This window comes from Hyla sarda, chromosome 13 (assembly GCF_029499605.1).
Source record: "Hyla sarda isolate aHylSar1 chromosome 13, aHylSar1.hap1, whole genome shotgun sequence".
Classification (NCBI taxonomy): domain Eukaryota; kingdom Metazoa; phylum Chordata; class Amphibia; order Anura; family Hylidae; genus Hyla; species Hyla sarda.
In genome coordinates this window covers 15,301,049-15,322,251 of record NC_079201.1, presented here as the reverse complement: position 1 = coordinate 15,322,251, position 21,203 = coordinate 15,301,049, and the positions used below count along the sequence as shown (strand labels likewise).

Here is a 21,203-nt window from a genome sequence, read left to right as displayed (position 1 = left end):
TCCAAAAAGAAAGGAATTTCCTCTGTAGCATTCAGCAGCTAATAAGTACTGAAAGGATTAAGGATTTTTTTAATAGAAGTAATTTACAAATATGTTTAACTTTCTGCCACCAGTTGATTTAAAAGAAAAAAGGTTTTCACCGGAGTACCCCTTTAAATATTACTGAAACAGAATTTCTGTCTTTTACAAATCAGCTGTGATGGTGTGTGACAGGCAGGGTTGTGAAGGAGCGCTCTCACAGCGTTCAGAGCTATTGGTCTTTCTGGGCACCTGGTCTGGTCTTCCTGGTCTGTCACGTACTTCTTGGTATTAGATCATTATGTATGTATGGTGACTGGGGTGTTGCAGTATGTAGCAGGGTCTGGTGGTATTAACCCTGGGGGCAAGCTGTTGTTAACCTCTTAGTGTTCGTGACGCCAGGATGTGGTTATTCCGGTTTGGTAACCGCCGTCAACCAACCCAAAACGGTTTTGTAATAAAGGAATTGTGATAGCCTGGGGGAGTAGGGTGTAGGGAGTGTAGCTGTGCGGTGATTAAAGGGTGCTTGTTAACCCTAGCTATTCGTGAAGCCAGGGTGAGGGCTCCTCAGTAATGCTTGTCCTACCATCACCCTTCCCAAGAGCGATAGTGAGGTAGATAATAATAGAATGTCCACAACCAGAGAGTTTTCTGAAACAGGTATAACTTTTACTGAAGATTTTCTGCAAGCTTCATAAACGGAACAGTCTCTATGCATACAACTGCTTTCTTTGCAGATTGACAAAGGTTGGGACTTTAGCAATTTAGAGTCTTTAAGGTATTATGCGCTGTTCCACTGGATTTTAGGTTATTTAGTTGCGGTCCAGTAATCACGCTTTAGCGGGGGTAGTTTAGAACTCACGGTTTTAGTTCAGCTGAGGCCAATAGGTTTTCAGGCCTAGCATGTCTTTGCAAGTTGCGCAGATCCGTCCTGCTAGTCCGGCATCCATGAGAGCAGCAACCCAAGAGAGTGATAACTGGCTACAGCTCCCTTATATGGGCAGGGGCTGGACTAGTGCTAATTGGTCCAATACTTGTGTCAATCACCATTACAAAGGATTGTGGGCAACATGTGACCCAAGGACCTCCAAAGGTCCTCCAACATACCATAGAGGATATTAACATGGTCACATGACTGAAGGTCCTGCGACGCTTAACAAGGTAAGTACTATACATTATTTTAAATATACATTATTTATCAAATATATACATGTATTAACATTAGAGAATTAGAGTAGAGGAGAGGCGACTAGGGGCTGTCCCACCTGAGGGACCCTACCTGAGCGTAGTTACTCTGAATTTGGGGACCTCTACACTAGGTACGGTATGCAATACGGTACCGGGACATCACAGAATGTCCACAGCAGGGATTCTGAATAAACTGGAACTTTTACTTGAAATGCTAAGGAAAGAGTCTTTACAATTATGCAGTTTTTATTATTACAATTATATAGTTTTTATTATTACAATTATGTAGATTTTTTCATTGAAGTAATTTACAAATCTGTTTAACTTTCTGGCACCAGTTGATTTAGAATATTTTTTTTCCAGTGGAATACCCCTTTAAAAGCAGCTGTGGTTCCTTTCCTTTGTGGTTCCAAACCCAACCAAAATGACAAACAAAGGTTTATACAGTATAAAAAGTAGAAGCATACATATGTATATTTCACATGGAAAAAGGCACATCATCTAGCTTTGCGACTAGGAAACCTCAACATTACACATGGGAACCCCCCGCGATCTTAAACAAGTACAGTCCAAGTATAAACATAAACCAACAAGGTGATAGAACATTTCAAACCAGTGTTTTTTGCCCAGTTTTGGATTGGCCTCGTTAAAGGGGTACTCCACTGCCCGAGTCTTTGGAACATTTTGTTCCAAATGTTGAGTGCAGGCTGTGGGGGTTGTGATGTCACAGCACACCCCCTCAATGCAAGTCTATGGGAGGGGGCGTGGCAGTCGCCACGCCCCCTTCCATAGACTTGCATTGAGGGGACGTGGTGTGACGTCACAAGGGGTGTGGCCATGATGTCACGACCCCCGCAGCCCGCACCCAGCGTTCGGAACAGAATGTTCTGAACTCTGAGGCAGTGGAGTACTCCTTTAATTCTTATGAACTTCATTTGTTTCAACCAGGTTTCTTTAACTACTCTTCACTGTAACTCATCCTAATACTGCTTGTCCTCCATTACTTAAACCCTGCTTTGCCAGGACTATTCTCACATCCAGGGACGGGCACAGACATTTTAGGGGGCAGGGGCTGAACTGAAAAAAAGGGCACTTCCAATAATTATTTAAATAAATGTCCACATAATAATTCCAGACTGCCCAGGGCACTTTTAGGAGTGACATCAAAAAGACAGCGGCTCAAGCCCCCTTTCTAGTCAACCTGTGCACATCAAATCTGCTCCACTGTCCAATCCCTGTTTTTCCTGACTTTATATACCTGACCCTTGTATTATATGCTCTGTTGAAGTGAGTTGAATTTTTTTTTTTTTTTATAAAACCCCTTCTCAGCAGGAAGCTCAGGAGCTGTCCCAAAGAGTTCTGTGAGTTCTGTTTATTATACGGATATACATTGGTTTTTACATTTGACAAAAAGGGCAGGTAAGCTATCATGTCAAAATCATCATGTTACTTTTTGATTGGTTATTTGAGTAATGCGTCTGTATATATTAGCATATGAAGCATTCATTTCTTTCTCGGCCATAGTTCCCTTATGTTGCCTTCTCCCTATTCTACCAGAAAATTCCGGATATCTCTGTCCTTCTGCACAGTCTATATTTCTTAAAATATTTTGTCTCCCAACTTCCATCCTCTTCTTATCTTGCTTCTTCTTGCCTCATCCCAAGGTCCTCATCTTAGTTACAAGCAAATAGCAAGCTGATATATAGGTTAAGGATAGGTAACAAATATCTTTCTGCAGCATTAGTAATGGCATATAAGTATTAATATATTGATCAGTCATCAGAATCATTTTAATCAATTTGAACAACTACATTTCAGAATGCCCAACTTATTGTTTCTCTCTCTGTGGTAGGCTTTAATATTTAGTATTGTTGTTGTTGTTCCCATTGTAGCAGCCGTATCTCTGACTCATTCCCATTGTGTCTCTTTCCCAGAAATCAAGAACAAAAGGGAACAGTGCTCCATAGCATATTATATCAAGGAAGGGTGAACAGCAATAGTACCCAATAAAGTTGTGCAAACCATACACAACAATGGTATTAGTGTACAATGGTTAGCAAGACCATCCTTCTGCAGCCTTCCTGCCCAAAATCGAAGCAAACAGGAGAAAAAAGAACTTCTTGGGGGTGTAGCAGGATTGCCACAATGCAGCGCGTTTCTCGGCTCAGTTGGCGGCTTCGTCTAGCAGCATGCCTGACAAAGCAGCCATTGAGCCGAGAAACGCGTTGTATTATGGTCTTAATCAATCAGTGGTTTTGGTGGTCTGGTCAATGTCGTAGAAATCGTTTGGTGGTATTTCATTGGTGGGCCGGTCAGCGACGTGGGAATCCGGCTACCCCCCCCCCCCCCCAAGAAGCTCTCCTTTTCCCTGTTTGCCACTCTTCCCTGGCTAGACATTATGCAAAGTCAAACATTGGACCAGTTTACCTTGATTTTAAAGTGTTGAGGGAGGTATATCATGAGGACAACCTTTCCCCTATCAAAAGGATAGCGGATAAGTTTTAGATTGGATTGCAAGGGGTACAACTGCTGGGACCCCCCGCGATCTCGTGTACAGTGCCCCAGCTCTCCCTGAGAGAGGTGCGCCACAACCTCCTATGGGGGTGCCGGAGAGCCCGGGCCCCATATAGAAGATCACCGGGGGTCCCGGTGGTCTGACCCCCTCAATCTAAACATTTTTTCCCATGGTACTTCTCCTTTAATGGCCTGATCAGACTCCATTCACAAGAATCGACCCTTGTACATACAAAGCTTACTTGTTGGCTTGAATCCAAATAGTTGCAATTTCTAGACCACTGATTCTTCAGAACTTCTGCTTTCAATCCCTATTTCAGAATGATTCAGGTTTTTTTTATTTTTTTATCTCTGTTCACACACTTTCACAATCATTCATATTTTTTTTTTTTTTTTTGCATACTTGGCAAAATAAAGGTTAATGCTGCCTTAATACAGAGCAAATACATCTGTCATTTCTGTATTTCAGAAATGTCCAGTTCCTAAGAAGACTAATAATTCAGACTTTGATGGTGCTAGAGTTGAGCTAACCCCCCACGATGCAAAGGTCATTGGGGTTCTTCTTACATTTAAGGGTTTTCCAGAGATTAGGGAAAAAAAAGAGTCTGCACATCCTGCTGATTATTAGGGCCATTGGTATAGTCTTTCAGGCTGCCAGAAACACACAAGGACCTGCATTCCCATGACAGTGGTCTCAAACTGTGGCCCACCAGAAATCTGCAAAAATTCAACTCCCAGCATGCCCAAACAGCCAGAACGTAATCCTGTTCGGCTGCAGCATCATCTTTGTCTCAGCTGAAGCACAGGAAGGGACAAAGTCTAGGAAGTGAGGGAAGGACTAGCACTCTTCCGTGATCACTCCAGTCCTATCAGACTGCTACATAAAAACAGAGAGGAGGGGGTTACAGTGATTGGATGAAGGGCACAGCACGGCAGACTCAGGGAGGAAGTGAATGCCTGGTGAGTGATGGCAGGCTCAGTGCTTGCCTCGGACACGCCCCTTCCTGAGAAGTGGATGTCAGAATGAGTGAGCAGCAGAAAGGAGGGATTTGTGAGCCAAATATAGAAGCTAGACACATAAAAAAGACATGTAAAGCATCTGCATGATCTAGTAAATATACATATAGAAAATAATTTTTTTCTGTGATATGACAGGTACACTTTAAAGGGTTATTATTAACAACAACAACAATAATAATAATAATAATAATAGAAATAATAAAAGAAATAGAAATAATAATAATAATAGAAATAATAATAATTATTATTATTATTGTTCATGTTTGGGGTTAAGTCTTATGTTTGAATATGTATTTATTGAACTTACAGTAAATTCGATTCGTCATGAACTTCTCAGCTCAGCGGTTGCTGACTTTTCCTGCATAAATTAGTTCAGCTTTCCGGTGCTCCGGTGGGCTGGAAAAGGTGGATACAGTCCTTGGAAAGAGTCTCCTAGGACTGTATCCACCTTTTCCAGCCCATGGGAGCACCTGAAAGCTGAACTAATTTATGCAGGAAAAGACATCAACTGCCGAGCCGAGAAGTTCGTGATGAATCAAATTTACTGTAAGTTCGCTCATCTCCAGTATTTATTTTGTGTATTGTTGTCATGTATAAAATATAAATAAAGAATTTTTAAAGTTAAAAAAAATAATAATACTAATAGAAATAACAATAATAGAAACAATAATATTCATAGAAATAATAATAAGTATTATTATCATGAATAATAATAATAGTAGTAATAATAAATATTTTTTTCTTCTTTTTGTCATAATAATAGTAATAATAATAAAAACAACAACAATAAAAATAAAGAAATAATAAATAATAATAGAAATAATAATAATAAGTATTATTATCATGAATAATAGTAATAATAGTAATAGTAGTAGTAACAATAATAATTTTTCTTCTTTTTCATAATACCGTAATAATTATAATAATAATAATAATAATAATAAAAACTGCAATAATAATTATAATTATTATTATTATAAAGAAATAAATAATAAAAATAGAAATAATAATTATAATTATTGTTCATGTTTGGGGTTATGTCTTATGTTAGAATAAGTATTTACTTTGTGTATTGTTGTCTGTGTCTTGTTTGATGTATAAAATATAAATAAACAATATTTAAAAAAAATCTATAATATTAATAGTAACAATAATAAAAATTATAAGTATTATTATCATGAATAATAATAATAGTAATATTAATAATAATAAGTATTTTTATTAATATTATTATAATTATTCTAAATAAATAATTAATTAATGAATAATAATAATTAAATAATAATATTAATAATGAATAAATAAAAATAATAAATAATATTAATAATAATAATAAGAAGAAGAAATAATAATAACAACAACCATACAATAAAAATTTTTTTGCATTAATAAAAAAAAAAATCTACAATGTAGATTCTGCATTAAAGTCCTGCACAATGCATTGATATTCTGGGGTAAATAATACACATGACTTCTTCTCTATACTAAATAAATAATGGATTGCTTGGTGCATTCCCTCAGGATGTATCTTCTGAGAACTCATTGATGTTGTGTAGCAGATAAAACACTTTGATGTTTTTAAAAGTAGCAAGATGGTTCCTAACACCACCGGTGAGTGTCTGTAAATATGTTCTGTTCTAGTTTACTCCATTTCATCTTAGAAACAAATCTAAATGATGAAGGCGATGCCCGGAAAATGTCGAATTTCTCTGTTACCAAGCAGATTAAATAAAAAGATGTGCAAAATCTTGGATGAAGTCATAATTCAAGGCAACGTTTCCCAACCAGGGTGCCTCCAGCTGTTGCAAAAACTACAACTCCCAGCATGTCCGGACAGCCAACGGCTGTCCGGGCATGCTGGGAGTTGTAGTTTTGCAACAGCTGGAGGCACCCTGTTTGGGGAGTACTTTCTAATGACATTGCCTTGAGTTGTATTGCTTGTATTATCTGGGCACTTATCTGATAAGTACTGGAAGGATTAAGATTTTTTATTAGAAGTAATTTACAAATCTGTTTCACTTTCTGGCACCAGTTGATTTGTAAAAAATAAAAATAAAAAAAATTAATTGTTTTCTACCGGAGTACCCCTTTAACAATTGAAGAACACAAAGGGAACACAGGTGGCCCTTTTCATTGATGGGCTTATCACAGCACTTCATCTTTTTCAGTATTTTATTGGAATTTGTTCTGATGAGTGGGTGTTTGATAAAACCTTACATGCAAAACTCCCATCATGCCTCAACATGAACTTATTGCGAGAGGTTCCTATAGCTACAAAAGTCTTTTATAAATGAGCTATATCACAATGTTATCACAGCAGCAATAAATCACTTCCCCCTAGTTATAGATGTGCCGATCCGAAGCCTTTTTACCTTTCGAGAGACGTCTCCAGGCTGACACTAGAACATTTTTTGTAGATCTTAGTGGAATGCATTCGTTCAAATGCAAATGAGTCATGCAGTTTACATTGGTATTAAAGGTTTTGTCAACCCCCAGGGGCATATGGATATCAAAGAAAGGGGTTTCCTGCTCGGTAGAGGTGCTAAATGTGCAGTGTCCCAGTACCATCTCCCAGGTGACGAAGTTTAAGGTTGTTGTTTGGCTCTAAAAAGATTTCTCACATTTATAACTTGTCATTTTATCTGTCACACTGCTATCTTTACATACACTGTGGCATTTAATATATGCAAGGGTTAAAGTAGTATTCCAGTGCAATAAAACACATTCTCTATGCACAGGATAGGGGATAAGTTTTAGATTGTGGGGGGTCCGACCGCTGAGCGGTCGGACCCCCCACAATCTAAAACTTATCCCTTATCCTGTGGATAGGGGACACATTTTATTGCACTGGAATACTCCTTTAATACATATATATGAAGGATGCAAGGAACATTGGTCACTTGACCTTCCCCTTAGATTAGCTTCTGCTAGAAGCTTATGGAAGATGCGGTGGGAGGAGTCTCTTAAGTCCAACCCTATCTTCATAGAGGGCAGAACCCTGTCTCAACTAGTCTGGCCCTAGCCAGAGAATTGTGAGCAGACTGCGTCCTTCTAGGCCAGTTTATCTCTCCGGCTAAGCCTGCTGTGAAGCAAATTAACCAGGTTCTGCCATATAATCTACATCCAGTTCTTTTTTCTAAAGTCTAATTTGAGTCAACACTGGGTCACCATGATCGTGGCACAATGTGGCATTGAGGAGGTTTACCCAAGACTGTCTCCAGCCCATGCTGAGAGGGCATTCATCTCTAATATCCTGTTTATGCTTCGGGAGAGAGAATTGTCTACCTTGAAAAGGGAATAGCTGAGCAAGGACTCCTCTGCCAACACTTAACTCCTCCTGGGCTTCCAGCCACAGTTAAATCTCTCTCATGTTTATCATGACATCATTATCATTTTATGCCCTGCCAGAGGTCATAGGAATTGCAATACCAAAAAGTATTAAGTATAAGAGACTTTCCAGCCAGTAACACTGCTAATAAAGCAACTAAAGAAAAATGCGACCAGATTTCAAGCCTCCATTCAAAAGATGGTAACTTTGTTACCCTGTACTAAAAGGATTATTTATTGTCTGGATGTCCAAATCAAAGTTTAGTAAACTTCAGTTTTGCAAGTTTATCCAAATGTCTGGAATTGATTCTTTTGCATACTCACCCTCATGGGTACACCCCTCCCAGACACCTCACCTGAGTGTACCCCAGGGTCAAGGACTGTGTAGACCCACATTTACAAAAGTTGCACTGATCCACAGGAGGACATAGATGGTCAACCAGCCACAAAGGTCCACAGGGGGACATAGATGGTCAACCAGCCACAAAGGTCCACAGGGGGACATAGATGGTCAACCAGCCACAAAGCCATTTGTGACAACACTGGACTACTACCCTAAACTATCCTGGATTGCTCCAAACATACTCCTCGTGGGCACCACAAATAGTTACCATTTAATACTAAATTTTCCTGCAAATCAACAAAGTGGTCAAGGTCCAGAGGGGGACATAAATGGTCAACCAGCCACAAAGGTCCAGAGGGGGGCATAAATGGTCAACCAGCTACAAATTTCCACAGGGGGACATAGATGGTCACCAGCCACAAAGGTCTACAGGGGGACATAGATGGTCAACCAGCCTCAAGAGTCCACAGGGGGACATAGATGGTCAACCAGCCACAAAGGTCCACAGGGGGGCATAGATGGTCCACCAGCCACAAAGGTCCAGAGGGGGGCATAAATGGTCAACCAGCTACAAATTTCCACAGGGGGACATAGATGGTCAACCAGCCACAAAGGTCTACAGGGGTACATAAATGGTCAACCAGCCACAAGAGTCCACAGGGGGACATAGATGGTCAACCCGCCACAGAGCCATTTGTGACATCACTGGACTACTGCCCCCTCAGCCCAACCCTACATAAATGAGCATGAAGCTGCTCAGGGCCCTTTCTTTTCTGGTAGCCTCCCAGTCTGACTGGAAGCACATGGTAAGTGAGCTTTTACACCTTGTTCACACTGCTTTGGTACTGTGCGGCGTCCATTGCTGCTGTGGCGCTGTGTCTATGGGGAGGCGCGGCCCTGGGACTGATTTGAGTGGCATTGGGGCTGCTCTGCCAGTGGGCCGTTCCCCTGTGGGCACTGGTGTCACGGCGGTGGTGGTCGCCACCCAGTGCTACGCCATTATATGCTAGGGATGTTAGGTACCCACTCTTAATAGGTGGCCTTGACGTGGCGAGTGGCCTTGACGTGGCGAGTGGGCTTGTACTTTTTGATCAAAATGTGAACTCACAACCTGTTAGTTTTTGAATTTATGCTGAGAAGCAATTAGATCTAAATACAATTTGCGGATGTGCGACCATGTCTGTTTTCTCTACTTGGATACTCTAAAAATCCCCTACTTACTGTACTGTGCACCAATTATAATCATGATGTCTTCTTAAATGGCGCCGAGGTATTTGGACGTCCATGTGACTCTCCATCCCCTCTTGTCTTTGTCTCTCTACATATAGGCATCACTGTTATAGATAAACTATACAGGTCAGGATAGATAGGATTCGTTTTTGACAGCACAATCACTTCTCCATCAGGTAAAGTAGTGGAAGAAATGAAATAACTGATGTATACAATCTCGGAAGGTCCTCGTGGCCATACATCATGTTATGTCCTTCATGTCATCTTTTAAATGTCCATACAGACTGACACTGCAGATCAGCCTCTAAGATGGCAGATAAGAAGAAATGTGCGGTCGTCTGTCTGAATGCAGCCACTTTGACGTGTCTGGATACAGGATGGCAATGTATAGATTGCCTCCTGGTGGAATTTTTTATAAATAGTGCAAAAAAAAAAAAAAAAAGTTATTCAGGAGAATGGTAAAGAAAGACGAATATTCAGGGTCATTGTGAAGAATGGAGAATATTAAGTGTCACAGTGAAGATTGGAAATCATTTTAATTAAAAATGACGAATGGAGATTAGTCAGGGTAATTGTACAGATCAGAGATTACTAAATGGGTATTCCAGCCCTAATAAAAAAATGTATCCCTTATTCACAGGATAAGTGTTTGATCACAGGGGGTACGACCTAACACTTAAAGGGGTACTCCGCCCCTCTGCGGGGCAGAGGCTTGAGATGTCATACCCCTCAATGCAAGTCTATGGGAGGTGGGTGTGACGTCACGAGCCTCCAGCGCTGCACCCGACGCTCTAAACAAATGCTGGGTGCAGCAAGGGGATCACGGGGGTCCCCAGCGGCGGAACCCCCGCGATCAGACATTTTATCTCCTATCCTTTGGCTATCCGGGCATGCTGGAAGTTGTAGTTTTGCAACAGCTGGAGGTCCACTGGTTGCGGACCACTGCATTTTTATTGTCAAATAACACATCCTTTTGATAGTTAACCAGACATATAATACACAAAAGCTTTGTATCTCCAATTCACTTTTAATGAATGATCCTCTGAGAGACGGCAGCACCCCCCCCCCCCCCCCCCCAACACAATAAATCATATTTAATATAGTGGTCCTATGACTTTTATCCTTTATAAAACATCAACGTATAACCGCATTAGAATATCTTAACGTTCACCAAAAATGCGATATAGTATTTACATATATTAAAACGGAACATAAATAGAGATTATTTCATTCAGTAGACGCGTTTCGGTAGATTCTGTCATTGGAAATCATGGGATGTTGTTTTCAGGGGGCTTATCAATAACATGTAGGGGGCGCCAGCACTCCAAGGGGTAAGACGTATTTATATGAGTCACAGGTATGTGGCCTGACTCCGGGGAGCTAAATCCACTGACGCTTCCTTCTGAGGAACCGGAACTGGCAGCTGAAACAGTGAGAGAAGAAGATAAATGTGAGACATTGAGACTGGGGTCATGTGACATACACCATATACGTATACGGGGAGGTGAAACGATGTCAGAATACATTAAAAGGGAAGGTATATATACACTTACTGGGCACTTTATTAGGTACACCTGTTCAATTGCTTGTTAAAACAAATAGATAATCAGCCAACCATATGGCAGCAACTCAATGCATTTAAGCATGTAGACGTGGTCAAGACAACTTGCTGAAGTTCAAAAAAGGAAGAAAGGTAATTACATGGTTGTTGGTGCCAGACGGTCCGGTCGGAGTATAAAAGGCCTTGTTGTTGTCAAAGGAGAACGGGCAGACTGGTTTGGCATGACAGAAAGGCAACAGTGACTCCAACAACCACCCGCTACAACCATGTTATGCAGTATGACATGTCCAACCTTGAAGCAGATGGGCTACAACAGCAGAAGACCACACCGGGGGCCCTTCCTGTCAGCTAAGAACAGGAAACTGTGTGACCTACAATTCATACAGACACAAAATTGGACAATGGAAGATGGGAGAACGTTGTCTGGTCTGAGGAGTCTCCATTCCAGCTGTGACATTCAGATGACAGGATCAGAATTTGGTGTAAACACCATAAAGCCTGGATCCCTCCTGCCTTGTACCGGCTTCAGGCTGGTGGTGTAATGGTGGTGGTGTGGGGGGGGGGGGGGGTTAATTTTCTGGGAACACTTTGGATGAATTGTATGATGTCATCATGTCCATATGGAGGAACCGTGTGATGTCATCATGTCCATATGGAAGAACTGTGTGATGTCATAATGTCTATATGGAGAAACTGTGTGATGTCATCATGTCCATATGGAGGAACTGTGTGATGTCATCATGTCCATATGGAGGAACTGTGTGATGTCATCATGTCTATATGGATGAACTGTGTGATGTCATCATGTCCATATGGGGGAACTGTGTGATGTCATCATGTCTATATGGAGAACTGTGTGATGTCATCATGTCCATGTGGAGGAACTGTGTGATGTCATCATGTCCATATGGAGGAAATGTGTGATGTCATCATGTCCATGTGGAGGAACTGTGTGATGTCATCATGTCCATATGGAGGAACTGTGTGATGTCATCATGTCCATATAGAGGAACTGTGTGATGTCATCATGTCCATATGGAGGAACTGTGTGATGTCATCCTGTCTATATGGAGAACTGTGTGATGTCATCATGTCCATATGGAGGAACTGTGTGATGTCATCATGTCCATATGGAGGAACTGTGTGATGTCATCATGTCCATATGGAGGAACTGTGTGATGTCATCATGTCCATATGGAGGAACTGTGTGATGTCATCATGTCCATATAGAGGAACTGTGTGATGTCATCATGTCTATATGGAGAACTGTGTGATGTCATCATGTCCATATTGAGGAACTGTGTGATGTCATCATGTCCATATGGAGGAACTGTGTGATGTCATCATGTCCATATGGAAGAACTGTGTGATGTCATCATGTCTATATAGAGGAACTGTGTGATGTCATCATGTCCATATGGAGGAACTGTGTGATGTCATCATGTCCATATGGAGGAACTGTGTGATGTCATCATGTCCATATGGAGGAACTGTGTGATGTCATCATGTCCATATGGAGGAACTGTGTGATGTCATCATGTCCATATGGAGGAACTGTGTGATGTCATAATGTCCATATGGAGGAACTGTGTGATGTCATCATATCCATATGGAGGAACTGTGTGATGTCATCATGTCTATATGGAGGAACTGTGTGATGTCATCATGTCCATATGGAGGAGCTGTGTGATGTCATCATGTCCATATGGAGGAACTGTGTGATGTCATCATGTCCATGTGGAGGAACTGTGTGATGTCATCATGTCCATATGGGGGAACTGCGTGATGTCATCATGTCCATATGGAGGAACTGCGTGATGTCATCATGTCCATATGGAGGAACTGCGTGATGTCATCATGTCCATATGGAGGAACTGCGTGATGTCATCATGTCCATATGGAGGAACTGTGTGATGTCATCATGTCCATATGGAGGAACTGTGTGATGTCATCATGTCCATATGGAGGAACTGTGTGATGTCATCATGTCCATATGGAGGAACTGTGTGATGTCATCATGTCCATATGGAGGAACTGTGTGATGTCATCATGTCCATATGGAGGAACTGTGTGATGTCATCATGTCCATATGGAGGAACTGCGTGATGTCATCATGGTCATATGGAGGAACTGCGTGATGTCATCATGTCCATATGGAGGAACTGTGTGATGTCATCATGTCCATATGGAGGAACTGTGTGAGGTCATCATGTCCATATGGAGGAACTGTGTGATGTCATCATGTCCATATGGAGGAACTGTGTGATGTCATCATGTCCATATGGAGGAACTGTGTGATGTCATCATGTCCATATGGGTCGAAATCTTGGAGGAATGTTTCCAGCACCTTGTAGAAAATATATCACCAAGAAAAAGGCAAAAGGGGGTCTGACCCTGGACCAGCAAAGTAGACCAAATAAAGTAGCCATTGGTTGTACCTAATCAAGTTCTTCAGTTTAGGGAAATACAGTTGGACTTAGTTGTTGTTTTTGAGATAAAAGTTGTTTGAGATGTCTGGTAACAGCTCGCAAACATCTCCAGGAATTATTCTGAAAGCTGATGAGATAAATGTCACTACAGGGAACAGTCAATTGTTGGCTGGAAATCTTTTGGCAGACAATGCGTAGGTATTGTCATCTTCATGCAACGGCAGCCTTGTTACGCCAATGTTGCACCACCACTGCTGTGGCGTCTCCCAGCAATTGAAGCTGCCGATGATGCAGGATTATTTTTAGATATATTCTTAGCTGCCGATGCAACTTGATAACAAAGTTACTCAACCTATACCTAATTTATTTCAGCCATTAGTTCAATTACCATATTTATACTCTGTGCAGTACATAGCGGAGAATTATCTATGACCGCTGTTTCACACACTGGCCTTAATAAAGATGCAGCAGATGTATTAAAGAGCTATTTCAGCACTCTAAATTTTTTATATTTGTCTTAGGATTCTTTAAAAAAAAAAAAAAAAAAACTCACCTGCCTGGATCCCCTGCTATTGCTGGTTTGACAGCTCCCGATCCTCCCTGCTTCCCGTCCCCCCTGATAAGTTGTGTCTGCAGGAAATGCCCACTCAGGCAAAAACTGTCTGCAACAGTGACCTACCTCAGTTAATGACTGGCTGATTGAAAGACACATCAGGGGAAGCCGCGGAGATGGGGAGCTATCAAAATGGCAGCAGTGGGGGAATGGGGCAGGGTGAGTATGGTTTATTTTTTTTTGTTTTTTTGTTTAATGCACCTTGAGTGACATGCAAACATTTTTGGATCAATGGAATAACTGTTTTAGAGGCATAGAGGTTTTAGAGGTGTATTCCATGAAAAAAATAAATGTTTCATATAAACTGGCTCCAGAAAGTTAAACAGATTTGTAAATGACTTCTATTAAAAAAAAAATCTTAATCCTACCAGTACTTATCAGCTGCTGAAGTTAAGTTTTTATTTTCTGTTTGACAACAGTGCTCTCCGCTGACATCCCTGTCTGTCTCAGGAACTGTTCAGGGTAGCAGCAAATCCCCAAAGCAAACCTCTCCTGCTCCGGACAGTTCCTGAGACAGGCAGAGGTGTCAGCAGTGAGCGCTGTTATCAGACAGAAAAGAACAACTCAACTTCCACAGCTGATAAGTACTGGAAGGATTAAGATTTTTTAATAGAAGTAATTTACAAATCTTTCTGGAGCCAGTTGATATGGAAAAAAATAAATCTATATATTTTTTTCATGGAATACCCCTTTAATAAATTTGGCACATCTCTCTCTGTTGGTGCATTTTAAGATACTATATACCCCAAATAGGGTAGAAACTGTTTTACAAATTGGGTCTTCACAGTTGGTTTTGACATTCATTTATATAAGACTCACTTAAGAAAATGCTGGGTTCCTTATCGTGGGAGGGCTCAACCCTACAGCATCTCCATGGTTGATCCGATCCAGGACATCCATGTAGGGGGCTGAGGGAACCATGGCCAGAGGAAGTGGAAGAGCACCCTCCAAGAGATACAGCACTGCTCGCACTACTCCGAGAGCCTACTGACATGGAGCGGAGTGGAGGAGGGGACGTGGGGAATGGTAAAGCAACGGAAGGGGAGGAACGAAGATTTTCATCTAGTGGAGGAAGAGAAAAAGAAGAGAAGTTCACATTATATCAAATTATAGACATTGTGCTCCATGATACTACAACGGTATGTGAAAATCACACAATTGCTAAAATCCATTATTGATTTTCCTACCTGCATTGCCGGTCAGCGGGATGGCTCTACTGCTAATGGCGGCTTCACTCGGCTGGATGTCAGTGAACGGCTTACATCCCAAACCAGAGAATGCTCTTTCCTGTCTGCGCATTTCTGAAAAAGAAATATAGGAGAAATGCTGATGGAGGGTGTCAGCGCATAGTAGGAAGTTACATTATCTATATACATAAAACTCAAGGTATGTGTGTATGTATGTTCTAGCATAACTTCATAATGGCTGGAGATATTTCGATTAAAGGGGTACTCCACTGCCCCAGCGTCCGGAACATTTAGTTCCAAACGCAGGGTTTGGGCTGCGGGGCTTGTGACGTCACGGCCACGCCCCTTGTGACAACACACCACGCCCCCTCAATGCAAGTCTATGGGAGGGGGCGTGACAGATGTCACGCCGTCTCCCATAGACTTGCATTGAGGGGGCGTGGCGTGTTGTCACAAGAGGCGTGGCTGTGACGTCATGACCCCCGCATCCCGCTCCATGGAGTGGGGCAGTGGAGTACCCAGTAAGGGGTTATCCAGGAATAGAAAAACAGAGCTAATTTCTTTCAAAAACAGCTCCCCGTCTGTCTCCAGGTTGAGTGGGGTTCTGCAGCTCAGTTCCATACTCAGTTTAATACCACACCCAACCTGGAGACAGACAGGGAGCGGTTTTTGAAATAAATTAGCTCGGTTTTTCTATTCCTGGATAACCCCTTTAAAGGGGTATTCCACGGTCCCAGCCTTCGGAACACTTAGTTCCAAACGCATGGTGCGGGATGTGGGAGTGGTGACATCATGGCCATGCCCCTTGTGACAACATGCCTCTCCCCCTCAATGCAAGTCTATGGAAGGGGCGTAGCTTGGTTTTTCTATTCCTTGATAACCCCTTTAAACTTGGTACACATGTTTCTTAGATGTCAAATAAAAATATAGGACAGTTTTGGGATGTTCCTAACACCGACAATCTCCATCTCCACAGCCCAACAGTAAAATCCCCGAAAAATCACATGTAAGTCTATGGGACTTTCGGTACATCTGATCCAGTTACTCTCGAGATGTGGAGATTGCCCGGGAGATTTGAACAACCCGTCACCAGACCAATGCCATGGTAAAGTAGAATTTAACTGTCTGGCAGGCAGAATAGTCAGTGCAGGGGGCAGGGAGAGGGGACGGAGCAGGTAAGGGAGAAAGGATTTATTGCAAGTCTGGGAAGAGAACATAGTGCTGGGGCAGCGAAAGAGCATGGCAGCACTACTGCAGAGAAGACAAGCTGTCTATTACTACTGGAGATTCAGGAGACTGGGAAAGCTGGGTGGCACGCAGTATGCGTGCCACCCAGCTTTTCCAGTCTCCTGAACAGCTCCAATATGGCTACTTTATACAGATAATCTCTTCAGGAATCACAGTACTCCCCAGTTTCCCAGTCTTTTGAAGAGACTTCCTGTCTGGTGAAGCAGCCATATTGGAGACAGAAAGAAAAGTAGCAGTAGAAATGACTAAATAGGATAATGCTAGCTGGGAAGGGAATCAGTGATGAATTATTGCAGTATTTACTAGTCAGATAAGTGTCAAATTTTTTGTTATGCACATTTTACCTTGATATTTGGTACAGTATACAGGTCTATATTTATATTAGTGTATATTATTGTACAATATACTGTTAGTATCTACACCTCAGCACATTCTTTCTGCATTCCACTGCCATGATTTTGCGCTACCTCCCACTCACTTCTATAACCGCATATGCTTGGCTTGCTTATAGGCTAAATACTGCTCTGACATGTCAGGTAGTAGTTTTCTGTCATATGCGCCACTTGCACAATTGACAAGTTCTATTTATTCTAGTAAAACATTTTCTGAGCCCCAGTGCACTCACGACAGCCAGTACTTACCCAAAAAGGTGAAAAATACAGAAAAAGTTTATTGACAGCTTAAAGGGGTACTCCGGGGGGGAAAAAATATTTTCAAATGAACTGGTGCCAGAAAGTTATACAGATTTGTAAATTACTTCTATATAAAAATCTTAGTCTACTGGAGGTTCTGAGGGATTGCGATTATTCCTGTTTAACAATAGATCCCGTTTACCTTTGTGTGGGGGACTCAGAGGGTATTGTTATCCCTGTGTCTACTGGAGGTTTTCTAGGGGATTAATCTTATTCCTTTGTTCCTGGAGTCTGTTTAGACTCATCCGTTTCCTTCTCTGGTGTTTTGAACTCTATTTTGTTTATTAGTATGTGTTTTTAAGGCCACTGCACTTTAGCTCAGGGAGGGACCGGCGCCCAGTTGTCGATCCACCGTTAAGGGTGGATGGGCAAGTAGGCAGGGAGAGCGGTTTTAGGGTCAGTTTAAGGCTCACTGTCCCTGTCCCCTGGTCGGTCCCTGACAACTTCCTCTGGAGCATACGGCAGCTGATAAGTGCTGGAAGGATTAAGATATTTATATAGAAGTAATTTACAAATCTGTATAACTTCATGGCACTACCGTAGTTGATTTGAAAACATTTATTTTCCCACCAGAGTATCCCTTTAAGCCTTAGTTAGCTGGATTGGTTGTACATGTTATTTCCCAGTAGGTGAAACTTAGAATTTCCAAATATAACTAGGACTTTGCAAATGTCTTACAGCAAGTATGACAATTGGCTCAAAATATAAGAGAATGAAATCTAAAGTTGTAATAGCCAATATTGTTATTGATAAATGATGCTGAATAGATAGGTCAAATCTATTGTATTTTACAATAAAAAGAGAAAAAAAAAAAAGAATAGATAATCTAAGACTCTGTGACTCCAGGTTTCAAACACAATGGAGACCAAGATCTAGAGAGAAAGCCTAATACCTCTGGATTTGTTTATACATTAATAGGGGCCTTGGCTGTTTTGTTTATGGATTGGGTAGTAATGGTGTGGAGATGGAGTCATGATCTCGGAGCTCAACCGATTTCCAAAATGAACAATAATGGTGATATGACAAGGCTTCACATAGTTTACCTCGATTTTTTATAGCCTGGTCCCAAAGAATTTTCTGAAGGTCTCCAGTCCAGGCCTCCTTGATATCGGGAGAGGGAGCCTGAAAAGTATACGTGTCCTCCAATTTTCGTCTTCGAAACCAAATCTCAAAACAGAGTCCACTGCCGCCCAATGTGTGAGTGAGGCCAATCTCAGAAGTCTAAGAATGTGCAAAAACACAATAAAAATGAGTCATTCAAGAAGTTACTTTGGTTGGAAAATCTGATTCACAGCTTAGACTCCTCTATAACGTCCTCAATGCTGCTGCTGTTTCTTAGGGTGTACTATGAAGAGATAGGAGAGCAGGACTACCTCCTCTCTTTAGTGTATGGGAGACATCATAGAAGCCAGTCTCTACCCACTAGCTCAGGGACAACCAAAAACTATAGTTGGTGCCTGAAAAAGGTAAAACTGGTGGAAATTCCATAGACAAGTTGCATAATGGGAAGAAATAGTGCTACTGCACTCCAAATGGACACACACAGGACAGCTTAGCCTGAAAGGTTATCTAAAACATCAACTATATTTTATAATGTGGTGTTGGGGTGCTATGTGAGGTGTAGGGGCAGATGGTGTTGCCCAGGGGTAGATGGTGTTAACGCCTTAGTGTTCGTGATGCCAGGGCGTGGTTTGCCTTTGTAACCACCCGAAGGTAGCATCGCTAGTCCTAGATTAGGCAGGGCAAATAATAGTCCAAGGCCAGGTTAAGGTTAACGGTAGCTTTTACGGAGGTAGACAAATAGTACAGTCTTTACAACTCGGCCAGGATCCCAGAGAGGTGACCAGTAACACAGGGGACCGCGCAGCTTGCTTGGGCTTGAGGCCTCCAGATGTGCTGGACACTTGCTCTGAGACGTCTGGACTGGATTTGACCTCAGCAGAAAGAGAGTGATTGAAGCAAAAGAGGCAGATTGCAGCTCCTCCCATCCTTATAAAGGGAGGCTGTGCAAGGAGCCCATAGGCTAGCTGAGGGTCATCTGGTCACCTGGTGCTCTCTGGGTAACAAAACATGTGACTTTAACATATGACAACCATTATCATGTGACTAATAATCATGTGACCATATCAAAGGTCCTTCACACTTTATGTACAACCTATACACTTTATGGGGGAACCCTGCAGATGAGCCCTGAGGACGTACAGGGACTCAAGCAGATAGAACTGAAGGATGATATCTGGGACATCACAATAACATTTTGGTTAACTTGTCTTTGGTTTTTAAAGGGGTATTCCAGCTTTATACATCTTATCCCTATCCAAAGGATAAGGGGATAAGATTAATGATCGCAGGGGTCCCGCCGCTGGGGACCTCCGTGATCCCGGTGCAGCCCCCGGCATTCTGTTCCAGGTGCTGCCTCTGAGACAGGGACGTCACGGCCACGCCGCTAGTGACGTCAAGCCACGTCCCCTCCATTCATGTCTATGGGAGGGGGCGTGACGGCAGTCACGCCCCCTCCCATAGACATGAATGGAGGGGACGTAGCTTGACGTCACTAGGGGCGTGGCAGTGACGTCACGTCCCTGTCTCAGAGGCAGCACCTGGAACAGAATGCCGTAAACATAAACATGAAAGGAGGGGGCGTGGCATGATGTCATTAGGGGCGTCGGGACCTCTGCGATCATATATCTTATGATGGGGGATAAGATGGATGGGGGATAAGATGGGGGATAAGATGTATAAAGCAGGAATACCCCTTTAACCCTATTAGCCAACACATTTCTATATAAAATAATAGGTAAAGTCACATGTATGTTATAAGAAGATTAATGTCCTAAAATGTATAACCTCTGGGACCTGTATGCGATATAATGTGAGGTGTCGACACTATCTAGTGATGAACAACAATAACCATTACCTTGAAGGACTGCTTATACACATAGATCTCTCTCCCCGATGCAGCTTTTTTTGTTTTGCTGAAAAGAATCAGATCCTCAAAGAGAAAAACCCTCCTCAGGCACTTTCTCTTTCTGTAGGAGATGACAAACTCTCCTTGACGCAGGAGTCGGCCTTGTTCCTTTAGGTTGACCTGAAATCGATGTACAGAAGAAGAACATGGAGTCAACAGGTGAAGCCAACCTCCCATGTAATCTCCTTAATACTGGGGTGACACACTGTAACAAACCTCCTCCTCATGTATTCACCTTACTACTGGGGTGACACACTGTAACAAACCCCCTCCTCATGTAATCACCTTACTTCTGGGGTGACACACTGTAACAAACCTCCTCCTCATGTAATCTCCTTACTACTGGGGTGACACACTGTAACAAACCCCCTCCTCATATAATGTCCTTACTACTGGGGTGACACACTGTAACAAACCTCCTCCTCATGTGATCTCCTTACTACTGGGGTGACACACTGTAACAAACCCCCTCCTCATATAATCTCTAGAGATGAGCGAATTTACAGTAAATTCGATTCGTCACGAGCTTCTCGGCTCGGCAGTTGATGACTTATCCTGCGTAAATTAGTTCAGCCTTCAGGTGCTCCGGTGGGCTGGAAAAGGTGGATACAGTCCTAGGAAAGAGTCTCCTAGGACTGTATCCACCTTTTCCAGCCCACCGGAGCACCTGAAAGCTGAACTAATTTATGCAGGATAAGTCATCAACTGCTGAGCCGAGAAGTTTGTGATGAATCGAATTTACTGTAAATTCGCTCATCTCTAAATCTCCTTACTACTGGGGTGACACACTGTAACAAACCTCCTCCTCATGTAATCTCCTTACTACTGGGGTGACACACTGTAACAAACCTCCTCCTCATGTAAT

The 21,203-nt window shown here is 42.1% G+C and overlaps 1 protein-coding gene across 5 annotated transcripts in view; it reads right to left on the bottom strand.

Moving 5' to 3' along the window:
- Positions 1–10,715: 10,715 nt before the first annotated feature.
- KIAA1755 (KIAA1755 ortholog) overlaps positions 10,716–21,203 on the bottom strand; it is a 68,443-nt gene continuing 57,955 nt past the window's right edge. For 4 of the 5 annotated variants that reach the window (XM_056550442.1, XM_056550444.1, XM_056550445.1 and 1 more), the window contains exons 17-21: positions 20,288–20,458; positions 18,414–18,591; positions 15,431–15,544; positions 15,063–15,308; positions 10,716–11,063 (exon numbers count right to left, since the gene is read on the bottom strand). In XM_056550442.1, coding sequence (XP_056406417.1) covers positions 10,909–11,063; positions 15,063–15,308; positions 15,431–15,544; positions 18,414–18,591; positions 20,288–20,458 — 864 coding nt within the window. In that variant the 3' untranslated portion in view covers positions 10,716–10,908. The remainder of the gene's footprint in view (positions 11,064–15,062; positions 15,309–15,430; positions 15,545–18,413; positions 18,592–20,287; positions 20,459–21,203) is intronic. The other variant, XM_056550443.1, reaches the window with a different exon arrangement.